At 37.5% G+C, this 27,506-nt stretch overlaps 1 protein-coding gene across 7 annotated transcripts in view; it reads left to right on the top strand.

Annotated features, from left to right (window-relative positions):
- CDK8 (cyclin dependent kinase 8) overlaps positions 1-27,506 on the top strand; it is an 82,605-nt gene that overhangs the window by 37,204 nt on the left and 17,895 nt on the right. For 4 of the 7 annotated variants that reach the window (XM_065634619.1, XM_065634611.1, XM_065634640.1 and 1 more), the window contains exons 4-7: positions 1,048-1,188; positions 20,521-20,578; positions 23,345-23,476; positions 25,529-25,672. In XM_065634619.1, the coding sequence (XP_065490691.1) occupies positions 1,048-1,188; positions 20,521-20,578; positions 23,345-23,476; positions 25,529-25,672 (475 nt within the window). Of the gene's footprint in view, positions 1-1,047; positions 1,189-20,520; positions 20,579-22,099; positions 22,165-23,344; positions 23,477-25,528; positions 25,673-27,506 lie in introns of those variants that run through there. The other 3 variants (XM_065634625.1, XM_065634658.1, XM_065634650.1) reach the window with 3 other exon arrangements.

Below are 27,506 nucleotides of genomic sequence, written 5' to 3'. Positions count from 1 at the left end.
TAGCTGGCTACCTAATTGGCACCTGGAGTATGAAAGCTCAGGAGTGTAAGAACAACACACGATAGAAATTTGGTGCCAGGTTTTGGATAGGCAATATCAGGGCTGTTTTGATGATTGCTCAAGTGTGAGCCGTTACAGAAAAGAAGTATGAATGCAAGAAAAAGTTTGTTCTAGAAGCTGCCTCTCTCAAAAGGAAACAGAGAAATGGTTGCCATGACTGTTGCACACCTTATGCTATTGAAGTTAGTGGCACCTGGCACTCAGGTGCTAAGACAAAATATCCCTTTGGACTCCTCATTGTTGCTAGACTTCATTGCCTGTGTGCCCACTTAAAATTGTCGAAGGTTTTTTCCGTGTCTGGCTTGGTAGCTGACTTTCAGATGGACAGATTTATAGCTTTGCTCTGTCAACAGCTTCTGTTTTGAGCATACTGTGCTTTAAGGAAATAGTAAATAAAGAAGAAATACATTGGGGCTTCTAATTTAAATGTTTAAAACTCCCAATACAATTTGCAAGAATTTCTGTTTGGCATTAGGTGTTGAATATTACCATGTCATTACTACTGTAGGAGAAAAACCTAAAAGTAAAATAATACAGGAGATAAGTGATGGACTTTTAATTCTGTGCTGTGATATACAAGATGTCAGCCTATCTTATCAAAAAGAACCCCCAAGCAAAAATACCCCTAAAACCTCCAAACTTTTACAGATCTGCAAGGGAATTTTCTCTTGACAGTTGTATCGGTTTTGTATTCCTCATCCCACTGTGGGAGAATGAGTGAGCGGCTGTGTGGGGCTTAGCTGCCTGCCAGGGTAAAACCACAGCAACAACTGATTCAATTTTTGAGATAATTCCTTGGGACTTTGCCTTGTATAGTATTAATTTTCTAGTACTTAAGGTACATGTTTCTAGTTTTGAAAATGAATGATGAAAGGTTGGAAAAAACCCTAAGAAGTATGCATAAGGAATTGCTAGCAATCTTTTTGTGTAATGCTGTAGATTAAAACATTACACTTTTTAATTTTGATTTCTTTTTCCCCTTTACAGCATATAATCAAGTTTCACAGGGCTTCTAAAGCGAACAAGAAACCAGTTCAGTTACCTCGGGGAATGGTGAAGTCTCTGTTATATCAGATCCTAGATGGTATTCACTACCTGCATGCTAACTGGGTGTTACACAGGGATTTGGTAAGTGGATCCGCAATGGGTTTTAGCACTGGGATGATGATTGAGGGCAAGGACTGGTTTTTTATACAAATTGCTGGGAAACAGAAACCTTTGTGCTAAGGGCATGTACTAATAAATACATTATTTTTATGCCGCAGTCAGCCTTGATTAGTAGAACGAATTTCAAAAGCCAGCTATGATCCGATATGCTTATGACAGCAAAGTATATCAGATGGCTGTTTTCCTTTTTTGATTTTCTAAATAAACTATTTTGAAAAGTGTTCATTTAAACAACAGGCATGTTGAGGTACAGAAAATGCCTCTGGTAGTATTACTGCAGGCAAGATAAATAACTAAATATGGCATGTGTGGAGGTGGGGGAGAGGATGATTGGCTGTAAGAACTGCTGAAAAAATAAGAACTCTCTAAAATTATCATTTTTAGTTATGAAGGTAACTTTTGAAGGCCATTACCTTCTCCTAATATTTATAATCTATCAGCCATGCAAGCTTTTGATGATTTCTGCAAATAAACTGTTTATCCAAACGACGGTATTAGCAAAACATTTTGAACCCGAGTTAGTGTTTCTTAACCAGCAAATTATTTTAAATGGTGATATTCACCAACATAAAACAATCCTTATATATTTGCCTTTGAAATATGCCCATAGCTGGCTCGACTGGTTCTGTCTGTTGTCTTAACATTGGGTAGTTTTCCTGACCCAGTTGTCTGTAGCTCTTATTCTTAGAAGTAAATTGAAACAAATGCTATCGAAGTATAATACTATCTATATATGATCCTCGTAATTACTGAAGTTTCTTTAGTGCATGAGAGTATCGTTAGTTTGACCTTTCATTCCCATGAGTCAGGATTACCAGTGCTATTCCATACTTGGTGCAATAAGTCTGGCTTCCTTATTATTCTTCCAGAGTCACTTTTTGTCTTTGAAATAGCTTTAATACTGTTTCTGGAAATGTAGGCAGTGACCAGTTATTTGTCTTCTATTTTCATGCCAGATAAATGCTTTTACAGAGTGCTAGTCTCTCTTTAAACTGATGGGAAAAGATTTGTCTTTGATAAATAACATTTTCATAAATAAAAGGAAGCTTTGGTTTATTAAAATAATTGTATGGATATTGTTTCTAATTTGCTCCTAGTTTTAGAAATTGAACAAAAGCCACAGCACTAAGGGAAAATGTCAAAAGACTGTGATGGCTTTGTCATGACTCATAAAATAGTGGAGCAAAACTTGGTGTAGAAATATATAGTGCATGTTACTACTTAGACACACTGTGTTAAACAAAAATGTAATGTCTTACTCTGATGTTCTGCCTGCAATAGTACTCTTCAGTATACTTTTAAGGGGCATACAGAAAACAAATGACCTGTCATCAAGAATCTAAATTTTTCTGAAGTTTTACTTTCTACAGTTTCAGAAAACTTATGAACTTAAGCATAATTGAGTTTAAAAAGAAAACCATGCATGTTGTTAACTGGATGGCTCAGGAGATTGGTAACTTATTACAGAGCCTTTCACAATTAGGTCTGTAGCTGAAATATAGTTTAAGTTGGCAACTGCAAAAAACTATTACCATCTCATTTTCTGACCTATGTGAAATGAGTTGGTGGTCTCAGTCCAGCATGAAGTTTTCTTCCAGCAGAAAAACCACCATCACAATTGGCTATCTTTTGGTAATCTGAGGAAGAGACCAAAAGCTTGAGGCACAGTCTGAGAGGTCTTCCCCCTGGAACCTTGTCAAGCCGTGTTGGTGAGAATCCTATAAAAGCTGTTACCCTAGACTGAGATGTGTACAGATAACACATATAGAGTTGCTTAAGTAACATGCTTGCTTTCATTTCATATACTAGCTACTATAAGAGTCGATGGTGCCTGGGAGTGGTAGGAAGCTAAAGAGTATAGAACTTTGGCAGAAAAATCTGTTCTTTGTTATATTTTCCTCATAGGATAAGGATTTTTTCAAGAGTAAGAAAGCTTATTTATTGAGAAAGTAATTATCCTCCATCTAAGTGGGTTTGGGGTTTTCTTTTCTTAACATGTCTTAATGAAGTTGGCTTTTAGGTAGGTAATGTTTTGGAGTTTTTTGAGATCCTGACTTTTGTAATCAGAAACAAAATATGGCATACAGTAGCTCCTTTCTTGCTAGCATCCACAAACCAGGAGGTAAAACTTAATGGCTGTTAAAACCCCATAAACTTAGACTGAATTTTTTCTTCATAACGGTGGAACTGAGGAATCTTAATTCATGTAAGGTTTGTATAAAGTGAGTATATTCTATATGAAACAGTAAAAACCACAGGAAGACACTAATTGTATAGTGTTTTTTCTAGTCCTAGTTTGCCTTTTACAAAGGAAATGCGTACAAATCTTAGCAATAATTTATTTATTTAAATAGTTAACTCCCTTTGCTGTTTTTTTCTCTTTCACTGGTTACATGAAAGCCAATTCACCATTTCCATCAGAGCAAGAGAGGTGTTGATTATATTTTTTTATCTTTGAATAGTGCTGTGCTTCAGTAGTTAGCTTTTCTATAAGTCTTTGAAACATACCAGTAAAATTTTTGAACAAATAAATGTCAGTCCTTTTAAAATTTCATTTTGACTTGCATATTCTTCAGCTTTTTGAAATTTAATGACTGAGAGCAGTTGAAGGCAGATTGTTTATTCATGCTCTGACTGCAGCAGGAAGGAAATAACACTTCATGTAATTACCACAAAGTGCATCAATTACAATTTTAATAATATTTTGAATTTAGTTATCAAATGTGCTTGAAACATACTGCATTTTGCTGACTTCTTTTCCTCATCCTTTTTCCACTTTATGATATCCAGCTCTTGGACTTCTTCCTGTACTCAAAGTGCTTATTCCACACTAAAAATAAGCATAAGCAGAAGACTGGCCGTATATCTCTTTTCATCAATCTGCTTCCTCAGTAGCATGAGGAAAGAGAGGATGGACTCAGCTGTGTGCTTGGAAGATTTCTTCAAGTAATGGGCTCCAAATAGAGATTCCTTTGCATGGTGTGGCAATTTATATGCCATACCTGTTAACATTTAAAAGTCCATCATTATTTGGTATTAGTGTGTAGTAGGTCTGTCCACGCAGTCAGGATCCAGTCTCAGATAAGAGATGAGTACCCCTTTGCGGTGATGAGGAACGACGCACACTGGGACGCAGACAAAGATGCACGCACAGGCATAGAGTTCTTGTTAGCAGCGAGAGAAGAGCCAGGCTGAGGCCCTCTTTATTAGCCATTGACAGTTTATAGGATTTACAGATACGGGCCTGGACTAAGATGTTACATAAGATGTTTTTCCAATAATTGTTATTAAAAACATGCCACACTCATGTTATGTTTGTTTCAGTTACATTCCCACTTGTTCACGGACCAGGCCCAAGGACATTCACACATGATACATATGGGGGTGGTTTTCCAGCCCGAGATACAATTCTCACTGGCCTGGGCTATCACTTCTTACACTCATTAAAAACATACTTCTATATAATCTGTCCAAGGCCCTTTAGCTGGAACTGCACATCCTGCTGTTCCCACACCCCTTCACTCATTTTGTGTGGTGAGAGTAAGATTAGTCTGCAGTTTAGATTACTAATATATTAGCAAAATATTAAATCTATAATAGATTATGCACCAAACCTACTATTTAAAGTGCTCAGGTGGTGCAGCAACACTTTAAAACATACCACCATCCCCCAAACCCGCTCCCAAACACAAAGAGAGAACTCACAGCTCTTGTGCTGCAGCTGAGACACTACAGTGAAGTGGTTTTTTGTTCCCAAATTTTCAGACTAAATTCCCTGGCCTGTTTCTTTGTGCATGGTGTGAGTGGGTGCTGAGCAGATGAATTACTGCTGGGCAAGCCAGGTCTGGTGGGGGTAACACAGCGCTGGGCTCCTGCTTCCCAATTCCCCTTCTGCCAAAGCCGCAGTAGACTCTTAGCCTTTCTCAATAACATCCATGGCTTAGTTAGCTAGTCTGGGGTTGTGTTGCTGTGGACGTGACCATTTGCAACTAGCACAGGATACTGCGGCCTATTTAGTGTGTTCCTAGTGTGCGTCTCAGCTAAACTGCTGCTGTGGGATGAGCACTGGTTTTTTTAATAAGTTTTCAGGCAGACAAGCTTTAATACAGTTGGAACATAGCTTCCTGGGACCTGGGCTCTTCTCAAGGGTACCTGCTGCCAGGTTTGGGATTAGTGGGAACATTAAAGATGTTCTTTTGACAATAAATGAGGAGAAGCCACTGCCAGGGTGTTGGGGTTTTTTTTGTAGACGACATCTTTGTCACTGCCCAGGCTCTGGCTGTGAATCACTTAAGCATGTGCTTTAGGCAGGGTTAAATATACGGAACTTTTACTCTGCCTATTTACCATTTTCCACATTAGAGCTCTTGAATCCAAGAATGTCTCCCTCATCAATATTCAAGGATTACTTCAGAAATACAGGAATGCCCTTCGGTTCTGATCTAGTGCTTACAAAACTGTGGTCATTTGAAAGAATGAACCCGAGTGCTTAAAAACAAACTGTGGGAAAAGCTGTGCACATTACTTAAAATAAGTTAGCTGCTTTTAGAAACAGGGTGGTCTTCTACCCTGTTTAAGTATATAAACAGATAACAGGCAAGATATCCCAGAAGGTATTGTAATGACTTATTGGTGATTTGCTTTGAAAGAAGAAGAAAAAACGAAAAAAAACTGGCAGAAAAGCCCCAAACAAACAAGCAAAAACACAGACAACCCAAACCCCATCACTGTTGGCTGTCAGCTGGTGCATTTCCCAAGATTTTTGTTTCCAAGGTGTTTGTCATTATGTGTGTGCTTTCATGAGATCAGAAAAGAAAGCCATGTCTGGCATAACCTTGTTTTCTTGCATGGGCTGTAATAACGTGCTTTCAAGTGAGTTGTAATTTACTGTAATTTTAAATATTCTACAGTTAAAATAGCATTATTGAGTGTTTCTTAATGCTGCTATTTGCAGAGAATATGGCTATTCCCTTGCCTGCCTTTTGGAGCATTTTCCTTATGGTTTAGATTAAACTTTCGAACCAGTAACTAATCAAAGTGTAGAAATGATCAGAAGAGACTACAAAACTAAGTATTTGATGCTCATACCAGTGACTTTAAAAAAAAAAAAAAAGGCAAAAAACCCCAGACATACACACAATCCCACAAAAACAAACAACCAAAAGCCCAAACAAACTTCATTTTTTGTTTGTTTTTTGTTAAGAAGAAGGAGGAAAAAAAAAGAATTGCTGTGCAAATGAGAATGCATTTGGCTCGCTTTCTTCTTGGACATGGTTGTTGGCAATGGCCTGTTAGGTCAAGCTCTTCATTGAGTTTGTCAACTTTGTACAAATGCAGATTTGAAGCTATAAATACAGAGTCTATTGCTGCAGTACTATGAGCCTTCCAGTCAGAGAAGCGGAAGGCATGCTGCATAGAGATCTTTGAATTCACCATACGGAAGGCAGTAGAGCTATATAAAATCATTTGCTTCATATAAGCTAATCATGGTGAGGCTACTACTCTCTCTGAAAGGTCATAGCAATCAGGGGAGGTTCCTGAGGGGAAAAAAACAAATGTCACACCAATCTTCAAGATGGGCAAGAAGGAGGATCTGGGAAATTACATGCCAGTCACTCTTTCCTTGATCACTGGGAAGGTGATGGAGAGCAGTCAGCATGGATTTATGAAGGGGAAATCATGCTTAGCCAGCCTGAAACCTTCAGTGCTTGCCTCCTTGGATGGAGGAAGAGCTTTAGTAAGGCTTTCAGCACTGCATCCTGTAACACCCTTGTAGACAAACTACTGAAGTACAGACTAGGTCAGTGCACAGCGAAATGAGGTGGATTCAAAACTGGCTGAGCTGATGGGCTTAGAGAGTTGTGATAAGTGACATGAATTTGAGCTGGACACCAGTCACTAGTGGAGTGTCCCGAGGGCTGGTCAGTATTGTCATTAGTGACCTGGACAATGGGACAGAGCACACCCTGCACAAGTTGTCAGATGATTTCCAGAGATAACTTCCAACCTCAGCCTTCTGCAAATGTGTTATATCTTCACCATTTGATCTTTCTTCAAATATTCAGTTACTGCTTTTTCAAAATCTGAAATCTAACTCATGAAAAATCAATAGAAGAGAAGCCGTGGTGAGGGAATGAAAGCAGGTGTGAGTAAGAAGAATATGAAAGATCAAATAGCTCATGTAGAATAAGGAACAATGTGAAGAAAAGAGTGAGATACAAAACCTTTTCAGTGAAAGAGCATGTTTTTGTGATGCACCTTGACTGCATCATGACGAGAGGGAGAATGTGGTGCCATTTTTTCTTGAAGAAAAAAAAAGATGATGTATCCTTAGGAGGTTTTTGGAAGCTGTGTGGTTATAAAATGAAAGATATATTACTACTGGATCATCAAATTGTAACCAACATTGGGTATGAAATGCATCTGTAACTGCAATATCGTAGAAAGAGATACTCAAGCCTGAGGAATTAAAAAAATTTGTCAATTCTGTAGGATTCAAGTGTTACAGAGGTTAATATTTTTAGACCTCTCTTGGATTTGCCCTACGTCTTTTATTCTTAGCTGGAATACTATTCCTGTTGTGCTAAAGGAATGCTGAAATCACATGGAAAAGGTAAATGAAAATACAATATTCAGTCTACTTCTCCAGTTGTATTTGGGTCTTCATTGTAAGACTTTCTGGTGATTTCATAAATTGGCCATCTTTACAGATAGTGAGCAGATTTTTTAAAATTTGTATGCCATGTCCACTCAAGTAATTCTTGAATACGAATGTAATCTTTCATAGCTTTTTACAGGTTGATCATCTTTAACTTCAGATCTTACAAGAAAGTGCAAGGTCATTTAACAAGTTTTAAGGAAGGATCGTGAAGGGATAGAGTAAAACTCCAAGGTTTAGGAAAATGTGTGAGATGAACAGATAGACCTGAAAATATTTTTTCTCCATGCAACCAGTGTTTAGCAAAAAAGGGAAACCAATGCTCTAAGTTCTTGATAATCTTTGGCCACACGATGCTGTTAGATTCCCGTTTATAGTAAGATGAAGTGCTGAATAGGGGAACTTTTGGTAGATGTTTTTCTGATTGCAAGTATAAAGCTCGTTTATAAACTTGATTCATATGAAAACAGGGCTGTAAGGAGAGGTCAGAAATCCCACAGTCCAAATCCACCTATTAGATGGTAGCTTTTATTCTAAGCTCCATTTGCTTGATGGTCAAGTCCAACCTTATCAGAGTATAATAAAGATGAGTAATTTTTTCAGCCTTTCGTTATCTACTGCAGGTGTTTCCAAAGGGTCTGACTATATTGGTTTGTGTACCGACTTCTGTTTTGTTTGTTGAAGCCTTAATGTAGTTTATCGATAACTTTTGTGCTTCTTAGCTCAGTATATCTTTTCCATAAATACTTCTCAAAATCATGAATCTTCTGTGATGATAAAAGCTAAGTCCCTCGACCTTGTCATTTACAACTGATGGTGATACTGGCAACACTTTTTGTGCTCTATTTATTAACATACCTTGTTTTGAAACTGCAGTAAATACAGTCTTTGTCTGAACTGTAAATGGAAGGTCATGGTGGAGCAATGTATACATTGTTAGAAGAGCTTTGCTAATTTAGCTTGCCAGTAATGTGAGTAAACCTAGGCAAACTTACTCTCAGACTGTTAGTGGCTAGAGGAGATGCAGCTGAAGTTTCTGAATTTGGAGTTCTGTTGTCAGTGAAAATTTCTACATCAAAGAACCACAAGGTGCAAAAAAGAAATGCAAAGAGTAAGACCGCTTATTTATCCACCAGATGTCTTGTGGACAAATGAGTACAACACAGTATTTGGAGATGTTAAGTTACATTACATGATTATTGATATTTTAGTGAGATATTTTTCACTTACCTGCTGCAGAACTGTCAGACACAAGAAGCAATGGAAGCAGAGTACTTTTTTCATGATGTTTCTACGTCATCGTAAATTGAATAATTTTTAACCTGTGATCTCGGACCAGTTAAGAGGTAGTGAAGAACTGTTGCAAAAGGGCAACTGCAAATTTGAGGCTGAAAGTAACTTGTAGTTTTTATTCATATGGCCGTAAATGCTGTTGTGAAAAGTATTGCTTTTGTTTCCTCTCTCCTCCTTCCCCTAGAGCCTTTCAGTGCTAGGTGGGATGTTTCAGGACTGATCTTTATAACCATTTAGATCTTTACCTTACAGTGTATCAAATCAAGGCAGGGCTTTTCAGTGCCTTTCATCAAGAACTGATGTCACTGTAGTGGCTTTTGAGAAGTTTGTCCTTGTTTGGTGGAACATACATTTAATAACAGCACCAGAAACATGTCTGTCCGCATATTGTATACTGGCTTCTAAACTGGAAACAAGGTGGTGCTTTGGAGTTTTAGGTAGGAGAAACTATAGCATTGCTGCTACAGTCTCTAGGAAAAATAGCTGAAAAAATGCAAATGGTGTTGCATGTTCCACAGTAAAAAACCTTTATGTTGGTCTACTGATTCTGTGTGGCTGCTCAAGGAGACAAATCATACCCAGGCATGCCTTCTTTTGCCAGTTCCCCCAAGTGACTTTTGTGTATGTTAGCAAATTTTTTATCTGTTAACAAATTTCAGATCCGTTTGGTAAAATGATATGGTATCAAAATGGTCAAATTCTTTCAAATTTCGTGACAAGCAGATGTAAAATAGAGGAGGACGTGTTCTGGGAGAAATACACGGAAAGTTGCACCAGGGCTGTTTCAGTTTGGCTGGACTGCGCTCTGAGGATCACTGGTGACTCTGCACACTTGGTCACGGCCACCGATGGCAGGTGGCAAAGGAGCTCGAGGGTTCTGTCTGGGGGAGCGGCAGGCGCAGGAGCAGCTGGAACGCGCGCAGTGGGAAATGCAGGAGGAACGTCTAGGGCTTAGGTGCTGAGGACACGGGCTTCAGGAGCTGCACCCATCAGAGAACACCTTGTCTTGTTCAGAAGCTCCAGACTGAAAGATTTCATGGTGAAAAAGAGAACAGGTGAATTAATAATACATAAAGTACATAAAAGATTATTTTAAAAAAATACTCTTTTTTCGGTGAAGTCTTTTAACAAAGATTTAATATCTTTGGTTTTTATTGGAATTATTGAAACCTCACAAGTGTCCTTTACCCCTTCCTCAAAAGAATAAGGGCTGATCAGACTGTAATATCTTGATGCCTATAAAATTAACTTAGCCCAACTTATAATTCCTGTTAATTATGAAGAATGTTCAAAAAGGCACTGCCAATTTAAAATGATATATAATGTATCTGGTCTGCAGCATCTCTGAATGAAAGTATGGAGAATCCTATAGCAGACCGATTTAAGCGAGGGCAGGGGGAATATGTAGCAAAGCAGCAAGTCGAATAATTGAAAATTTTTTTTGGTAGGAAAATTACACAGGTAACATAAAGTGTTTTGAGAAAATAGTAAGTGTTTCCCAAGTAGTATCAAATTTAACCAGAAAATGTCAAGGATTTTTGTGAAGATTGTTTTAATAAGAACGTATAGAATGAGGAAAGGTGGAGTTTTTTCAATATGGAAAAGTGTTTGGGGGGGATATTTTTGATTCCCATGTTGCTCACAAAAGCAATACTGCTTACATTTCATGATAGTGTATATGGCCCTTTGTTCTTTCTGACTATGTGAGGAAGATTGGACTATTAAGAGATTTTGAAAGGTTTACTCAAGTATGTTACTTGTGAAGTTATAGGAGCTCCTTGTGGAAATTGCCTTCGTTGTTTAACTGTCCAAAAGGCTTGACGTTTCTATTACTGGTTGTTTATTAAGCAGCTTTCACAAGGAAGTGTTTAAAAATGTGGTGTTATGAAAATCTTTAAGCTACTCAAAATTGTCTGACAGCTGAGGAATCCCATCACTTCACATGTGCCAAACTTGGCATTTTCAGTCATAGATTCATTTAGTAATTGTTACTGCAGCAATCTCGGAGTCCGTTTATGTTGCCCTCGTAAAGGCTTCAGAAGGGAAAATGAGTTGTTTGCCAAAAGAATATACATTAAAACCTGTGCTAACTTTGTCCTACAGAATGAGAGAGGAGGGGAGGAGCAGCAGCGGGATGCAGCCGTGTGGATGTATGGAAGGATGGTCAGATGACCGTAGTCATCTTTTTCCACCTCCAGTTCATTTTCCCAAGCACTTAAGCACAATAAAGATTTGGAATTTTTCTATATTTCACAACTATTTTTTATTGCCATATTAGAAAATATTCTGCTTTCTCCTAGTTTCAGTAGCAGAGGATTTTAAAATACTGCAAAGCGAGTTTTCTTCCTAGCAAGTGTAGTTACTCTCTCATTCTGTCTTGCATTTCTGCACTTTTCAGAAAACAAGATGCCCACATGCAGAACCAGGTTTCTTTATATAAGGAGGGCTCATTACTTAAGGTGCTGTTTTATCAAATTTGGATTTGCTAAAATGCTTTTGCTATTGTTTTTTCTCAAGCTTTAAAATGTTTTCACTTTTCTAAATTCCAGGGCATTTAAGTAGCTTGATAACTGAAATATAATGATGGAATGAGAACTGTGTGAGTGTAATATAAGTAATATCTTGAGGAATATCAGTCATATATAGATATCTGCTATATAGATAGTGTTTAGATCTGTGTATATATATACACGATAATTCTTTTAAAGTCCTTTGAATGTGTTTTTGTATTTTTAATAGCAAAAGTCATGCCCTAATTAGGTGAAATTTTGGGGGTGCAAATACATTAACTGAGGGGCAGACTATACTAGATTTTTTTTCTTCTCTGTAGCTTTTAACTTATTCTTTTGTTATTAGCCTATTTTTTAATGTGCTAGATTTCCAGGATGGCCAGATATGTGATTATGGTGCTGGAAAGAGAGTCATGTAAGTAATCCTTCACTGTTTGAAGGTTCCCTCAGTCATCTCAGTGTGTTGCCGTGCAGTAGTGGTAGGTAAACTGGCTGAAATAACTCTCATATCCAGATATATAAACACAAATAAAGATAAGACTTCTACAGAGGAAAGGCATTCTCGAAACCTCAGATCTAATTCCTCTTGTAAAGGTAATGAGCTGTACTAGCAAGACGGAAAAAGTAGAGAGGTATGGAGGACCAGAAGCTCTTTGATCACAAATTTACCTTTGAAGTAAGCTTAGTTAATAAAAACCCTGCAGTAGGATTTAGTAAAAACCCTAGAGTATGATTTTAGAAACACTTAGATGCAGTTTGCAGTTTAGATTAGTTGTTTTTTAGTACGGAATACCTTGCTAAGGTTGTGGCAAAGTTATTCTAGCACTGTGTAAAATACTGTGGAAGATAGGAATATAAATTGTTCAAAGTACAGGAAGTAGCCATAATAATGGGTTTTTTTGCATCCTGCTGTAGAAAGAAAATGCAATGATCTATAAGAAAGATAGAGGAAAAGTTGAAAAGATGATAAGAAAACAGCCCTTTGATTAAATCTGAGCAGTTTCAAAGTAGCCTGTGAAAAATTCGCCTTGTAAATAGGGCACACTTATCCCATATATAAAAATATAAATAAATAAATAAATAAATATATATAAAGCTTGCTCTCTATGACCTCCCAGCTTTATCCGACTTGCTCTCAACATGAGTGACACAAAAACTTAATCTTTGAGGCATTGTTTCAAATATTGTGTTTGTTGTGCACACAAAGGTGCTTTAACAAGTAAGCATCAAAAAGCCCAGACAACCACTAGAAAGTCTGCAGTAATAAATTATGTAGGCTTTTACCTTTTTAATTTTTTCTTTCTCCAGAACAAGAGGAGTTACGTATTGGCCAATGCAGGTAGGGTGATACGGAAGTGATGAGGGTACTATTTAAATGAAAACCAAAAATAAAATAGGACTGTTAAAGAAAATGGCATGGGCTACCACAGCTGCATGCAAACCAGGCAGTCAATAAGGCAGTTTTCTTCCTTCGTGTGAAAGTATTAGAAAGTATGAGATTACAATACCACTGAAGGCCTGCCAGCCTACAGAACCTGCTCCAACAAAATGAGTGAGCAAAAATGGTGCTCGGGGATTTTATTACCCGTTCTAAACCCTCACTTATGAGGCAGAACTGTAAATTGAAAAAGGAGATGGAATTGTCTCCAGAATAACATAGTACCTAAAAACCATTTTTGGTGCCTGCTCTCTTCTTGTGTTTGATCCTGCTGTGACGCGTCCACAGCATCCAGGGTCACCCTGACCTTTGGAGATGGTATTAGCATGTGTAGCAAAACTCACAGGAAATATATTTCTGCAAGACTGTTTTAATTTATTGTTATTACACTTTTAAGTTAATGGTATTTGACATGATAGCAGCATTTTACTCCAAAGTTGCTATAATGATGTTTTTGCCTATGATATCCACCTTTGCACCCTTGAACTTCATACAGAAAGTCTGGCCCCGCAGCTTGTCCTGATGTACATTTTTAGGGAGCAGGAGAGTTGGCCTGAAAAGTATAACTAGATTTTTCTTTTTTCTTTCAATTCTAATTCAGTTCCAATGAAAGTGATAGAAAGGCCTGTCTATTAGCTTGTGCACAGGCTTCAGTAAGTTACGTTGCCCCAAGCTGGTAGTAACTAAGTGATAGCAACTGAAAGACATTCTTGAGGTGTGTTCAGAGCATAAAAATGTGGTAGTGAGGCCAACAGCTTTCATCAGGCTGAAACAGAGATAAAATACAGTGGTGGTAACTAGCAGAAGGCTTTCCTGGCATAGATATGGCATCCCTCTATCCTATCCAAATACTTTCTGTACTTTGAAAAATTTTGAGCATGTGTGCTTTGATAATTTAGGGGTTTGTTTTTGTTTGGCTGTTATTGGTAATTTTAACGGTTCCTGGTTTTAATGAGAACTTATTTAGGTGCTTGATTTATTTTTTTAAACAGCTCTGAGATGGTCTTTATAAGAAGATAATTAACAGGATGTATTAAGAGATTATTTTTAAAATTTTTCCAGTGCTTTTCACAATTCATGTATTTTAATATTAATATCAATTAAAATTTTATTTAATTATAAAATTAATTTTAAAAGAAGACTTTAATGTTTAGATTTTATACATGTTGGGTTCTATGGAGCCATTGTTTCCACCAGTGTTTGTGGTGGTCTTTTGATGATAATTTATTTTCAAATCTGTTAATAGATGTGACTGAAATTAATTATTTCAATTGTGAATGCACGTCATTGAATTCAGGGAAATAAACCACAGAAAGGTGCTGATACTATCATTTCAATAGGGTTGTTATTGGCATTTAAATTGTGCTAAAGTACTATTTAGTATTGAAGTGGTCAGTTTTGTTTAAAGTGGAAAGAGAATGGAATTATTTTCTTTAACTATAAAATTATTAATACAAACAAAACCCAGTTCCAATCCCTAAGAATGCACCTTGATAATAAGGAAATTTTTTGATTAATGTTATAATTACCTGAAGATCAACAGGGTTGTTCAGATGAATTTACCTTAGAAGCACAAGTGTTCTGTGGGTCACAGACCCTGAGATGGGGTGTGAGTTTTGCAAGGCTAGCTGAAACCTAGGAGGTTTTTGCTGCAGTTTTACTCGTCCTAGGACGTAACTGGCAAGTGATAAACGACATCCAGATTTTAGATTTAAATGTCATAGAAGTGCTCTTTCAAGTAGGCTACAACTTAGTAAGCCCTGGCAATTGCCCTTTTAAACCTCGTTGGGGTTTTTTTGGTGGTGCGGTGTTTTGTGTATGTGTGTGTGGTTTTTTTTCTTCAATATAATTGAATTGCAAACTTTGCAGCAAGACATATTAAACTTATTTGTGTTTCATGCTTGTCAGGCACTTGCTCACATACAGCTGAAGAAGTTGAATTATTTTTGTATGATTGTCAGGTTGTTCATTTGAATCTGTTCCTGTATTCTATAGGACTTGAAAGTTTAAAATATTGAAAAGTCATTCATTATAAATCTTAATAGAATCATTGTTGAGGCCATGATTGCAAAAGCAAAAATTCAGGGATAAAAGCACCTGGCTTAGTATTGTTCTTCTTAAGTTAAACTACTTTGTAAAAATGAAAACTAATTTTATACTGTTTTCAGTTACCTTGGCTCATCACAGGTAGAGATGGGTGGGAGTCTGGTCAGTTCTGAAGACTGGTGGCACAGCCATTAACAATGCACAAATATTAGTGGTTAACAAAAGTCATTGCTGTGACTCACCTCATCAGTGTGAACCCACTACTGAGGAATGTTTTAGTAGCCATACCCTTAAGTATGGGATTGTCCAAATGAAAATTGGTTAGGATGATGCTAAAACCTTAGAAAAAGGTGCATTAAAATAGAGGTATAAAAAGGGTGAGCCTGTTCATAAATATACATGGGACTACTGCAAACGGTTAATAAGTGGAGGGAAAAAAGGTAGCATCTACATTAAACTACCATAGATAATTCAAAGGAATTTTGGCTACTCATTGATAGGTATGTTTAAAATCAACCTTTGAAAACTAACGAGCTCAGAAGCAGCCTAGTAGCAAAGAATATGTGGAGTAATATTTCCTACAGACCTGGTTTGATGCTAAAAGTACTAAGTATGAAAGATCACAATGGCTAAGCTGTCTAAAAACGCCAGTTTTTTTCCACACTGCTTTGATGAGTAAAACTTGGTGGAAGAAGCACCCAAGAGCAGAAGGCCTTTCCTGGAGTGTGAGAAAACATCCTGTGATTTCCAGACATCTAGCATGCCAATATAGAATAAGTAATCATCTCCTGCTTGTATGGGTAACTTGCTGTGAGCAACAGAAATGCTGTCTTTTTTTTTTTCCTTTTTTTCTTTTTTTTTTAATGATCACATCTTAGAAATTCATAGATCTGGATAATTTTCATGTTTGCGTTTTTTGTCTTCAAAATAGAAACCAAATAACTCTGAAGTCTGAGTTTCCCCTCACGTGACTGCAGTGCTTGTTCAAATGGAACAATGGTTTAAAAGAAATAAAAAGGAAAAAAATAAGTAGCAGTCCTGTAGAAAAGATGTGAAGAAAATGCATGGTTCATAACCTTAGAGTGAATCAATAACCTTACACAGCGAGGCAAAACCAGGTACCATCCTGGGATTGTGTGAAGTGGCAGATGCTGTGCAAGGCATGTGGAACGGTCCCTCTGCTGTATTTGGTGTCAGCAAAGTCTTGAAGCCTCGGCAGCAGCAGGGTGTAATTTGGAGCACTCAAGTTCAAGCACATAGGTGGCCCCAGGCAGAACAGCCAGAGGGAAGCAACAAGAAGGATCATATATCTAGAAAAAGTAACCCCCTGGGAAACACTGAGCAGCAGGGAATTCTTTTAAGCCAGGTGATAGAACTGCAGAGAGATGCAGATCTTCAGAAGTTTAAGATGAGATGCTTAGGGACATGGTTTAGTGGTGGACTTGGCAGTGCTAGGTTAATGGTTGGAGTTGATGATCAGAAAGGTCTTTTCCAACCAAAATGATTCTATGATGCTACGTTTGGTAGTTTCCATCCTCTGGTATAAATGGGTCTAAGAAATCCTTGCAGGGAAGGAATGGTTTTTTGGTCTTTGATGTGTAAGAGAAGAGGCAGTAGGAGTAACCTCATTCTTTGTGTTAGAAGCAAAGAACAAACTCTGCCATAGAGAAGGGGGGAAGGGAAGGGATTGCCTGGGAATTGTGCAGCCATCATCATCAGAGACTCTAGGATCAGGGTGAAGAGAGAGTGATATCACCTGTCACCTCAGGCAGGTGGAAGAGGGTGATAGCCTGAAGTTCTTCATAGCTCTATGAACCTTTCAGTATAACCTGTGTTTTTTTAGCTCCTTTATTTGAAACTAGCCTGCTGCTTAGGGTTTCTGTTTGTGCTTTGCAAATAATGATTAAATTAGAAGAGCTTAAAAACATTTCAGCGAGGATCTTCGGTTTCTCTTCAGTAGTAATAGTGATTAAATGCGTGAGATTAGGTTTTGCATAGAAATCACACAAAGAGTCCTACAAAGCCAGATCTAGGACAAGATAAGATTTGGTGCTGTGTCACGGTCATAAGGCCATTGTTCCGTGAGAGTGAATTATTCTCCTGCTGCTGAGGTGGGCTGTTGTGGGGAGAAGGGTGATTTTTCTGAAATTTTGTTCTGTGGGGTTGTCAGAAAGTTGTTTTGTTGGTCTCTGAAGTACTCAGCTGTATATCACTGCATGGCTCTTCACATTTGGTTTAGGATCATAACAGCTTTCTCATTTGCATTTGTCTGGTGTGAGCAGATTGTTTTACTTGAAGCAAATGTGCCTCTATTAGAACAAAAATGGGTGACTTTAAAAAGTTGATACTTTTTAGTTATAAAAAAAATAACTGTTTTGAAGTAGTGTGTTTTCAGAACACAATATAAAAATTGCTGAAAGATTTTTCTTCACTTGCTCAGCCCAGGTGATTGGAATAAGCACTTTAAACTTTCGTTTCCTCTGTATAACTAAAAATAAACTGAAATTTAACAAATTTAACTGAAGTTTGTCCAGATTTCTTCATTCTTTTTCTAGTGACTTCTTATTTTTTCTTTGCTAATAAATTTCTGATATGTAGTAAGTTGCCCAAAGAGATGAATCTGGGAAATAGTTTTTTCTGCACATGGTGAACTTGAGTCAAAGCTATCTAACAAGAATCTCTGACCCACTTTTTGGCTTTTGTTAGTGGACTCAAATGTTTTTCAGGGAGTCCTCAAAATGCTTATGTTTTAGGAACACCAGTACTGTCCCTTAACTGCTTTCTGGTAGATATTCTTCTGTTGAATTTAAATACGGATTAATGGTCTTGTTTGGAAAATTCTTTAAACTAACAATGTTGTTCCAGGGTACTAATGCAATGATTTTAGAATACGAATCTTCAAAATAAGACCTCTGTTTTTCAATTTAATTTTATAATCTTTAACTGTGATTTATATCTCTTTACAGTGCTGTGACTATATCAGTATTTTTGTCTGTAGTAGGAATGTTCTGTTTCAGTGAAGGGCCTTTGACACTAGAAAGAGGTGAACTGCTGTGAATGGTTATTCCAGATCTACTTGAGGTTTTTTGGTTGTTGTGTTTTACTTTGTGGCTTTAGAAGACTCCTACATGGATTTCTAAATTGTCTGCATTTTAAAATGTTTTCTGTAAATCCTGAGAGAGAAAAGTCTGAGTGTGAATTGAACTGTAGCTCCTTATTTTGCTAACCAGTACTGCGTCTTCTCTTTGTGTTTCTCTTCTCATCTGTACCTACCTTGAACTCGGAGTAGAAGATCTTTGGGGCAGGAATTGTTTCCCAGTGCTGTGCTGATTAATCAAGTGACATAATAGAGTCTTTGTGTGAATATGGCTCCTTGTCCCTATAAAAATCCAAATAGTAAAATATTTTAAGGTAAAAACATCATGAGGATGTTACAAGCATTTTCATAGAGTATCATCAACCTGTGAAAATGCAGTGTCAGAAATTGTATTTTCGGTCAATGTATTTTTTTATCTGAAAAATTTTAGTGCCTGAGTAGTATATCGTTAACTCCCAAAATATTAGGCGTGTAGCTTATTAACATCCCAGGTATATTGAAGCAGCTTTTCTAAAAGACGTGCATACACTCTGAGTCACAGCGTAGTGTGTTTTCTTACTTAGCGGTCTGAATTGCTTTAAACCTCAGCATTAACTCTGAATTTAAAGATTTATGCTGCTTGTTTATTTCTAGGACTTTTCTAGAAACAATCAAAATTGAATGCTGTGTGCCCACATACTGCATTTTTTTTTATGTTGAAGCAATACTTACTTGGAGTGTATACCTTGATTAAAGAAAACAAAAAGGGGTGGTGGTGTGGGACACAAGTTCTTCTGCATCTCACTGAGCTAATGCAGCACAAGTTGGATCTATTATTATTATTATTATTGCTGTAGGAAAGATAAAGGGATATATCTTGCATCTTCCATCACAGTCAAGCTATGACATTTTCTTCTGCCTTTAGCCTGATCAACATGCAACACCTCAAATTCCATTTACGTATTTTGTACGTGGATTGTACAGTTTCAGAACAAGTTGAAGCCTTTCATAAGCAGTAGTAATTAAGTTTATCAAGGAATTTTTTTGCTGGATTATTAATTTTTTGCACCTTGTTTTACACAGTGTGAATCGCTACTAGATCAATAGCAAATTGTGGTCTTTTGTCTCTTTGAATGTGTTTACACCAGAGCCTTATAGATTTGGGAAGACCTGACAGTTTCCCAGCATATGTGTTTACTAAATTACACTAAGATATTAGGATTTATTATATCAAATTTTAGGTAGCCTAAACTGTCTTTTGGGGGTATGTTTTTCTCCAGATCAATGTAAACTGGGAAATCAGAGCAAGAGCTGTAATTCAGCCTTATTGTAATTCTTAAAGTTCGCAATTATTCAGGAGCACCTGTTTTGTCCAGGATGTACAGTATGAGTGGGTATCTCAATCACTCCATTTCAAAACAAGTCTAGCATAAATTTTCAGCTTTAGTTGTGAATTTCCTTATTATTTTCCCTCAAAATAAGCACTGCAGGTTTGATTTTTATAAACCATGTTAGCATTTGAGGAATCTTCTGACTGCAGATACCAAGACTGGATTATGAGAAGCAGGACAGCAGAAAATATAGGATTTAAGAAGCGTGTGGTTACGTTTCTAACTGGTTGAATTCTAGCTCAATTATTTAACTCGCCTCCCTAGTAAAAGAAAGGAAGGGAAGATGGAGAGAAAAAGAATGTAAAGATAATGCTTTCCAGTTTTGCAGCTGTCTGAACTGATATATGCTTGTAAATAGAAGTAATTTAGATGATTTTTCTCTCCAATATGAAGTGGTGTGGTAACGTTTACTCTGCATCTCGTTCAGGTTTGGGGGTTTTTTTAATGTCAAATGTGTCTGCAAACGTGCCTAATGACCCTGGGCCAAGCATGTTGTAGAGCTGGCTCCCTGTCCCCGTGCTGGGGGGCGTAGGGTGGGGGCAGCAAGGGGCCTGCCTCCCGCCAAAAGGATCCAGGGCAATTTTGGTAGAAATCTTGGTGGCTCGGCGACTGCCAGCTCAGGCGGGTTGAGAACAGAGCCCAGAGTGCCCGTGAAGGAGCGTGGATGGTGCTGGAGCACCAAAAAGAACGTGAGGAAGATGCAGTCAGGGAAAGCCTGTGTCTGGGTCCTTGCATAGCTTTGCTGTGGCAGAGAAACTTGTCATTTTTATCAAAACAAATTTGGTTTAAAACTGGCAAAACAAAGCTTAACTAACTTTTCAGAGACTTATGTTTAGGTTTGTCGTGGTATATGTATTGTATATTTATTTTTTTTTCCACAGAAACCTGCTAATATTTTAGTTATGGGTGAAGGTCCTGAGCGAGGAAGAGTAAAAATTGGTATGTTTATATCTTTGATAAGTCCCAGTGTAGCATTTAAGTTAGAATGTTCTGAAGGTGCAGCTGTACCACCTGAAGTAGTCACTAGTATGTGCCTGGGCACTTTGCCTAAATGCTGTTTTCTGAGTGACTCGCTTCTTGATATTAGCCCCATGCACCAGTTCTGATGATGAAATGCTGTAGCCTCACCAATGAAAAGTGGAAAATGTCATATTTTGTTTAAGTGGGTGTTTGTGTGGGGTGGGGGTTTTGATATGGGGGTTAAAGATGAGAGCTAGCTAGGGGAAAGGAGGAGACAGAAATGAGATTTTAGAATTTCCTCCATTTACCCCTGTAATGCCATGACATTATCTTGCTGCTGTTTATAAAATCTAAATAGGGAACTACTCATTACTGCAAACCTTAAATTTTATAATGGAATCAAAGGTGGCATTTAGCCTACAAAATTTTCTTGAAAGTATAGCCAGGTCCCTTGGAGATAAACACAAGGGATCCTAAAGTCCAGAAAACACAGTAATTCAGCCAAAATGCTTAGTGAGAACTACTGCTAAATGCTCAAACTGGGGTATACCAGGGTAGGAAGGACCCAACGCTTTCCCCACTATGGTAACGTTTTTTTGGTGGGAGTTACTATTCACAGTGAGAGGATAATTAGTAGAACTTCAGTTGTTTTAAATTAAAGTAAATAAATAAATATAAAATAACTGTAGTCTAACAGCAATAAGCTCTACAGGCTGTGCATTAGGGTGGCAGCGCTTTGACAGCAGACTGCTGATGGCACAGCACACTTGCATTTGTTACGGTAATGCAGCCCTGTATGGAAGGGTTTTCTTAAAGCTAGTTGATCTTTTTCACTTCCCTCTGGCTTTCTTTATGAGATTATTCTTCTGCATTGTTGCTCTGTACTCTTACTGTTTTGTTTATCTCAACTATATTGTTAATCACTAGTATAATGATTCAGGGTAGGATTTTCTTGGAGCATTCAGTGCTGCTCTAGTCCTTCCCTTGCCCTTTGAAATCCAAGGAGCCAATGGGCCAGGACTGAATGCTGCTGCAAATCCTACCCTGAAAGTTTTTAATGCCCTTCCGAGGTCTGAGATTGACAGTAGAGATTGAGGTCTTCTGCGTACAAAACAGGTACAGCACGGACAGCGAAAGGAAAAATTCTTCTTAGTACCTTATTCTTCACGGAGCAGTTGCTTCCAAAATTGAGAATGTAGGTCATCCTCTGGGCACGTTCACGTTCAACTGTGGTGGTGATATTTGCTGTACACAACTACTTGCTTGTAATTGCACATAGACCACCCATTTATTTCTTAATTGACAGTGTTGAATCCATTTGGGAATAAATTAGAGCACAACTAAATTTAGTCAGACTCTGTTAATGGACAGGTGAAAGATTCTGTATCGGACCACCAGTCCTCTGAGCCATCCATTCCCAGTGGGGGAAGAGGGAGGGGGACCCTGGATTTCTAAGTGTGTTATCAATATGTAGATTTTTTTCTTTCTTGTTTTCTTAAGATATTACGACAGCAGGAAAAGAATGCAGAAGGTATACCCATACCAAGGGCTTCCACTTTTCCAGTGTAACTAATTTTTTTCTAAAAAATACATAACTGGTATTTAACTTAAAATCATTTTTATAGGCTTTTTGTGTCATTTTGAGTCATAAATTCACTTTCTGCCAACAATTCTCCTTATTTTTCATAGTTACTAGTGACTTGAGTAATCAATATTTTAATGTAGAACACTGTAAAATGTTTGTATTTTTAAATGCATTAAAACAATCATAAATAGGAATGCCTATGAAAAAAAATTTCAGGATTGTGTAGTCAAGTTAGCGACCCATATTTACACTGCAGTTTTGCCTCAGCCAGTGAGCTGTAGTGTGTCAGTCCTTTTCCCTCCGAATGGCTCCTCATCTCATTTCATCCGAGTCTTTCTCAGCATGTGTATATCCCTGCACCACAGAGTCCCTCCTTGGGATTTGGGGAGTGGTAGGTCAGGAAAGAGATTTGGTGGGAGAAGGTGCATTTTGTAGTCTCTGCCCATTTTTTCCCATGTCACTTATATTTGGTAGTTCAGACAGCTTTCGAGGCAGTTGTATACCACCAGTTCTAAAAAAGCAGTTTTTAATTATATAATGCCCCCAAACAGAATTTTGAAATCGTAGCCTAAATGATATTTAGTACTGATGTCTTGAGACTGAAAATACATCTTGACAGAAAATGAGCAGGGAGGCAGGTGCTGTAGGCTTAGTTGCTTTTTTGTGTGAAGGAAATCTTGCTACAGCTAACTTCATGAGGAGGAAGCTTTTGTGATGTGCATGTATGTATTATAAATCATTCTAACCTTTGCAGAACTTGCATTTTGCTCAGATTTAAAAAGCTGCTTCTTGAAAGACCATCCTGTAATAATGGAATATTTTACTGGAGAATATCAGGTAAAATGAGTCAGGATTTACCAGTGTCCTGAGAGAAGTGAGTTGATGCACCTTTTCAGAACAATGGTTAATTCTTTGTTCTAAATGGCTCGTGTTAGTAATGATTTATAATTATATACTTTAGAGGTGATGACATCCAGTAACTTCTACAAGAGCTTTAATAAAATCTACTCACAGAATTCATATCCGCTACAGTCTGCGTTTGTGTTTTTATTTAGCACAGTGATGCTAGCGCTAACAAGTAAACTCGATCAATTCGTTTAAAAAAAATACAATTGGTAGTTTTCCGAAAATTTTAAAGCATCTCTCTTTGAATTTTGCAGCTGACATGGGCTTTGCCCGGTTATTTAATTCACCTCTGAAGCCTTTAGCAGACTTGGATCCAGTAGTTGTAACGTTCTGGTATCGAGCTCCAGAGTTGCTTCTTGGAGCAAGGCATTATACCAAAGCTATTGGTAAGTAAATTGGGTAGAAATGTACTGGTTTGTTCTTTATGCAAAATGTACCCAAATATCAAAGCATTAATAAATAGTACAAAGGACAGTAGCTGAGTTAAAGGTACGTTACTGATTCTTGAGGAAATACTGAACTTTGACAAACTGTTTAGTTTACTATTGTCTGTGGCTAGAGAAAGGAATGAAGTGTTTTGGGGCTCCAAATGCCCTGCGATGCAATATAACTGTATTTGGCTTTCACACAAGATTTTCATAAATGCTATTAGAGGTTATACAAAATATGGATGCATCTTCAGACCGTTAGTAGAATCCGTATGATGCTGAGGCACAGTGCGTTAGTTTCATTGCAGAGGTTTTTATCTCGCGTAATAAATACATGAAATGAGGAATGCACAGAACAGAGAATATATTGACTGCACTGAAACTAAGCTGTAAAAGCAAGCTGCATTTTAGCCTCTCTCTGTGTCTTCTTTCAAAGCATGAGTGTGAACAGGAATTTGCCTGAAGTAGCAAGATGTGGTCAGGGTCACGCAAGAGGCTGTGGTGCTGCACCAGGCATATCCAGTAAACCCGTGGCCTCACAGGATGCAGACGCTGTGAGGATGGCGTTGGTTACATCAGCTTAATGCCGCATCCTCCTTGCCACTTAATTCTTACTTACCAGCCTGAATGTTAGCAGTTTTGGTTGACTTGGCTCTGCTGGTCCCTGCTGTTGCTGCTGGGTGCGGTGGCTGTGGGATGGGGAACAGCCCAGCAGCAGCCTGGGGACAGCGTCACCTTCAGCGGGACAGAACAGCTTCGCTGTGGAAGGGAGGGAATGTAGGAAAGATGACTGGGAAGTTTTTATCTTGCTGGTTTAAAAGATACGTTAAAACCTGGCAAGCGTTTTTGGGGAAATAACTTCCCTTGCAATGCTCCACTTTGCACAAACATGGGGGTTGTATGTCAGCAGGTATGGTGTTTCTGTAACCCAAAATTCTTTCCTCCAATCTTCACCAGTAGATTTTTAAGGTCATGTTAGTGTTTTTGTCAGAAATTCTAACATTTTGTATTAAATGTATTTTCGTTTAGTTTTCCGTTAATACTTTATAGATTAAATACATTTCCTTATGTTCCTTTAAACTGCTTTGTTTGCTGTATTTTTGTTGTGTGTTCCTTCACTTTCCTGGCATTTTCTTCTGCTTGCAGCATGTGAAACTGCATGGACAGCCACAGCCTTTAGTACATAATTTTTTTTAGCATAGATAAAAACTGACTGTATACAAACACTGAGGAATGGGGTTATGCTCTCTGCATCATTCGCTTTTGTCCTTGTTCATGACTTTTTCTTGTTCATTCAAGGTTCAGTGAAGCATTACTTTATGTAACGTAAAAATTGTGTTTGTATGTACTAGAAAAAAATCGGGCAAAATAATTGGGAAAATTCAAGCTATCTGCTTTTGCAAATTGGGACACAACAGTTAAAACAGATAGGTTAGGGTTTTTTTTAAATGAATGTTATCAAAAAAAGGAGTGAGGTATGGGGCAGGGAATGATTTTTCTTCTTATTCTCTTTCCACAAGGTTTTATAGATAAACCTTTGGCTTGTTCTAATATCATTGCTTTTTGACTTTATTTTTGGGTCATTTAACACTTATTAAACCCAGTGGCTGATCAGAGAGGGAACGTTTCTTGGCAGGGACGGTACGGTAGTGAATGGGCAAAATGTTGGTTGGTTTTTCTTCATTTGTATTATTATGATGTGTGGAGAGTTACCTGAATAGTTTACTCACGTGTTTTTTGTAATGAAATTCATTTTTTACATCAGTAAATGGTAACTACACTTAAACAAACAAAACCCAAACTTGTCTGATACTCTTAGCTCCTGTGTAGTGGCTGAATTGTGTCCCTCTATCTGTAGCTAAAAGTCGAGGAAGTGTTGCACTTCTGCAACAGAAACTTGAAATTTTCAGTGTAGGTACCTTATCTCTGGTAAGCTAAAACCTAACATTCTACCTCACCAAGATGCTTTTGGAAAGATTAATTTTTTTTTTCTGTTCTCCTTTTTTAAAGATATTTGGGCCATAGGGTGTATATTTGCAGAGCTGCTAACATCAGAGCCAATATTCCATTGTCGACAAGAAGATATCAAAACTAGTAATCCTTATCACCATGACCAGCTGGACAGAATATTCAATGTAATGGGATTTCCTGCAGGTACATACTGTATTTTTTTTTACTGCTGTTCAAAGAAAGATATCTGTATTGCTTTCTTTGCATATGAAGGTGGCAGCTGATCAAAGCAACAAAGCTGTACGAACAGTTTTTTATTTCACGAGTTATAAGTCTAGAATCTAATGGTAGCATTAGTATTTTTTCCTATTATTAGTGATATTATCTTTGCGTATACGTGTGTCAACATTTTATAATTTTAAAAGATGTTGTTTCGTGGTGGATGATTAAAAATCAGAAGGAGTATTTCTGTGTTTTTTCAGTGCCGATTGTAGATTTGGAAAGCGACTAATTGTATGAAACCAAACAAAAATCTATACGTTTAGTGAATATTATGCGGGTACTTAACTTACGCTAAATTAAATACAGCATTTGGTAGTAGGGGGAGGTATTTCATTTTTTGCCCTGGTAGACAGCTTGTGATATGGAGAAAATTTTTTTTCCAAACTGGAACAAAAAAATGGTTGCATGAACCAAAACAAATTACATGTGGCTCTCAGTTGTTGCACTCTCCCCTCAGTGTTGGTCATATCTTGTTTTTCTACAGGCTGTCTTGCATCTTTTCAGTTGATGCTTTGTCTTCTAGTGTTCATATGATTGCAGATGGCAGAATAACAGGGACCTTGTTTTTACTTTTTGGTTATCTCAGCGTTCTCTGCTGTTGTCCATTTACTATTAATAATCTTTTTTGTTACTGTTTTGGTGGACTTTCTTCATCCTATCATATCTTTATGTTTCTGTGGTTCTAGAATTTTGATATTCAATTTCCTCTTGTTTTTCCCTTTGACTTTTTTTGTGTGCTATGTACTTCATTGCTTCTATACCGCTACACAAGATACCTGCCAGTGTTGCCTTTGCGTATTAAGTACTTTTATTTTCTTGAAAATCCCCCTTAATTTTGCTTCTTTAAGCAATACTGTCCTTTTCTGCTTTTGACCTAGAAAATTTTATCCTTTTCTTATGCTTTTCTTGAGTTTTATGTTGTCTTTGTGCAGCTTACAGAAATAGACTACACTCTCATTACTGTTTTGATCGGTTCAAATAATCCTGTCTAATGGTCTGAACTTGCTTTTCTAAGGTCTTTGGTTCATACCAAGAAATATTATTTCTCATGGAATTGCAGCAAACTTTTACTTTTTAATTGACACTTGCTATATTTGAAACAGTTTCACATGTCTTTGAGATAGGGAATAGGGAAAGAGCATAATGTTTTATTTAAATAATAATTAAATAATGTCTGATTTATTTATTCACTTGATATTTTTAAGCTCCTAGTGGTTTGCAATAAGAATTAGTAAGATTTGACTTGAATCAAACTACTTGCCCATAGAGCCTTTTCAGGAGTTACGGAGTGTCATACATGTGAGGCTAGGGACTGGGAGTGATTTTTCTTGTTTTATTTTTAAGTCCGAGATGAAATATTCTTTAATATGAGTGTGCAAATGTTACTTTTTCTTAACCTTTTGTTGGCTAACAGTACTTCTTTTAGGTTGAGACAACAGAAATTTGCACAGTACCGCCAAGCATTTTCCTGTCCCTAAAGACAGTGCTGTCAGAATGAAAAATCTCGTAGAAGGAGACAGCGTGTGCGAGAGTCCCATCCTGAGATCACGACTGTCCCTCAATAAATCAAATAACAGTCCTGAAGAGTGCAGGCACAGTGCCTGACATGTTTGTCCTCTGTGTTGTCTTTTGGGCATCTTCACTGTAGCTGGCAGCTGTGGGTTTTTTTGTTTCAAAGTTCTTGAGTTAATCAGCACACAACTGGATCCTCTTACATGTTGGTATTGTGAAGATTTATTGTGAAGAGGTGATGAAG

The sequence above is a fragment of the Caloenas nicobarica genome, chromosome 1 (assembly GCF_036013445.1).
Source record: "Caloenas nicobarica isolate bCalNic1 chromosome 1, bCalNic1.hap1, whole genome shotgun sequence".
In the NCBI taxonomy this organism is placed as follows: domain Eukaryota; kingdom Metazoa; phylum Chordata; class Aves; order Columbiformes; family Columbidae; genus Caloenas; species Caloenas nicobarica.
This window is presented reverse-complemented; position numbering and strand designations above follow the sequence as displayed.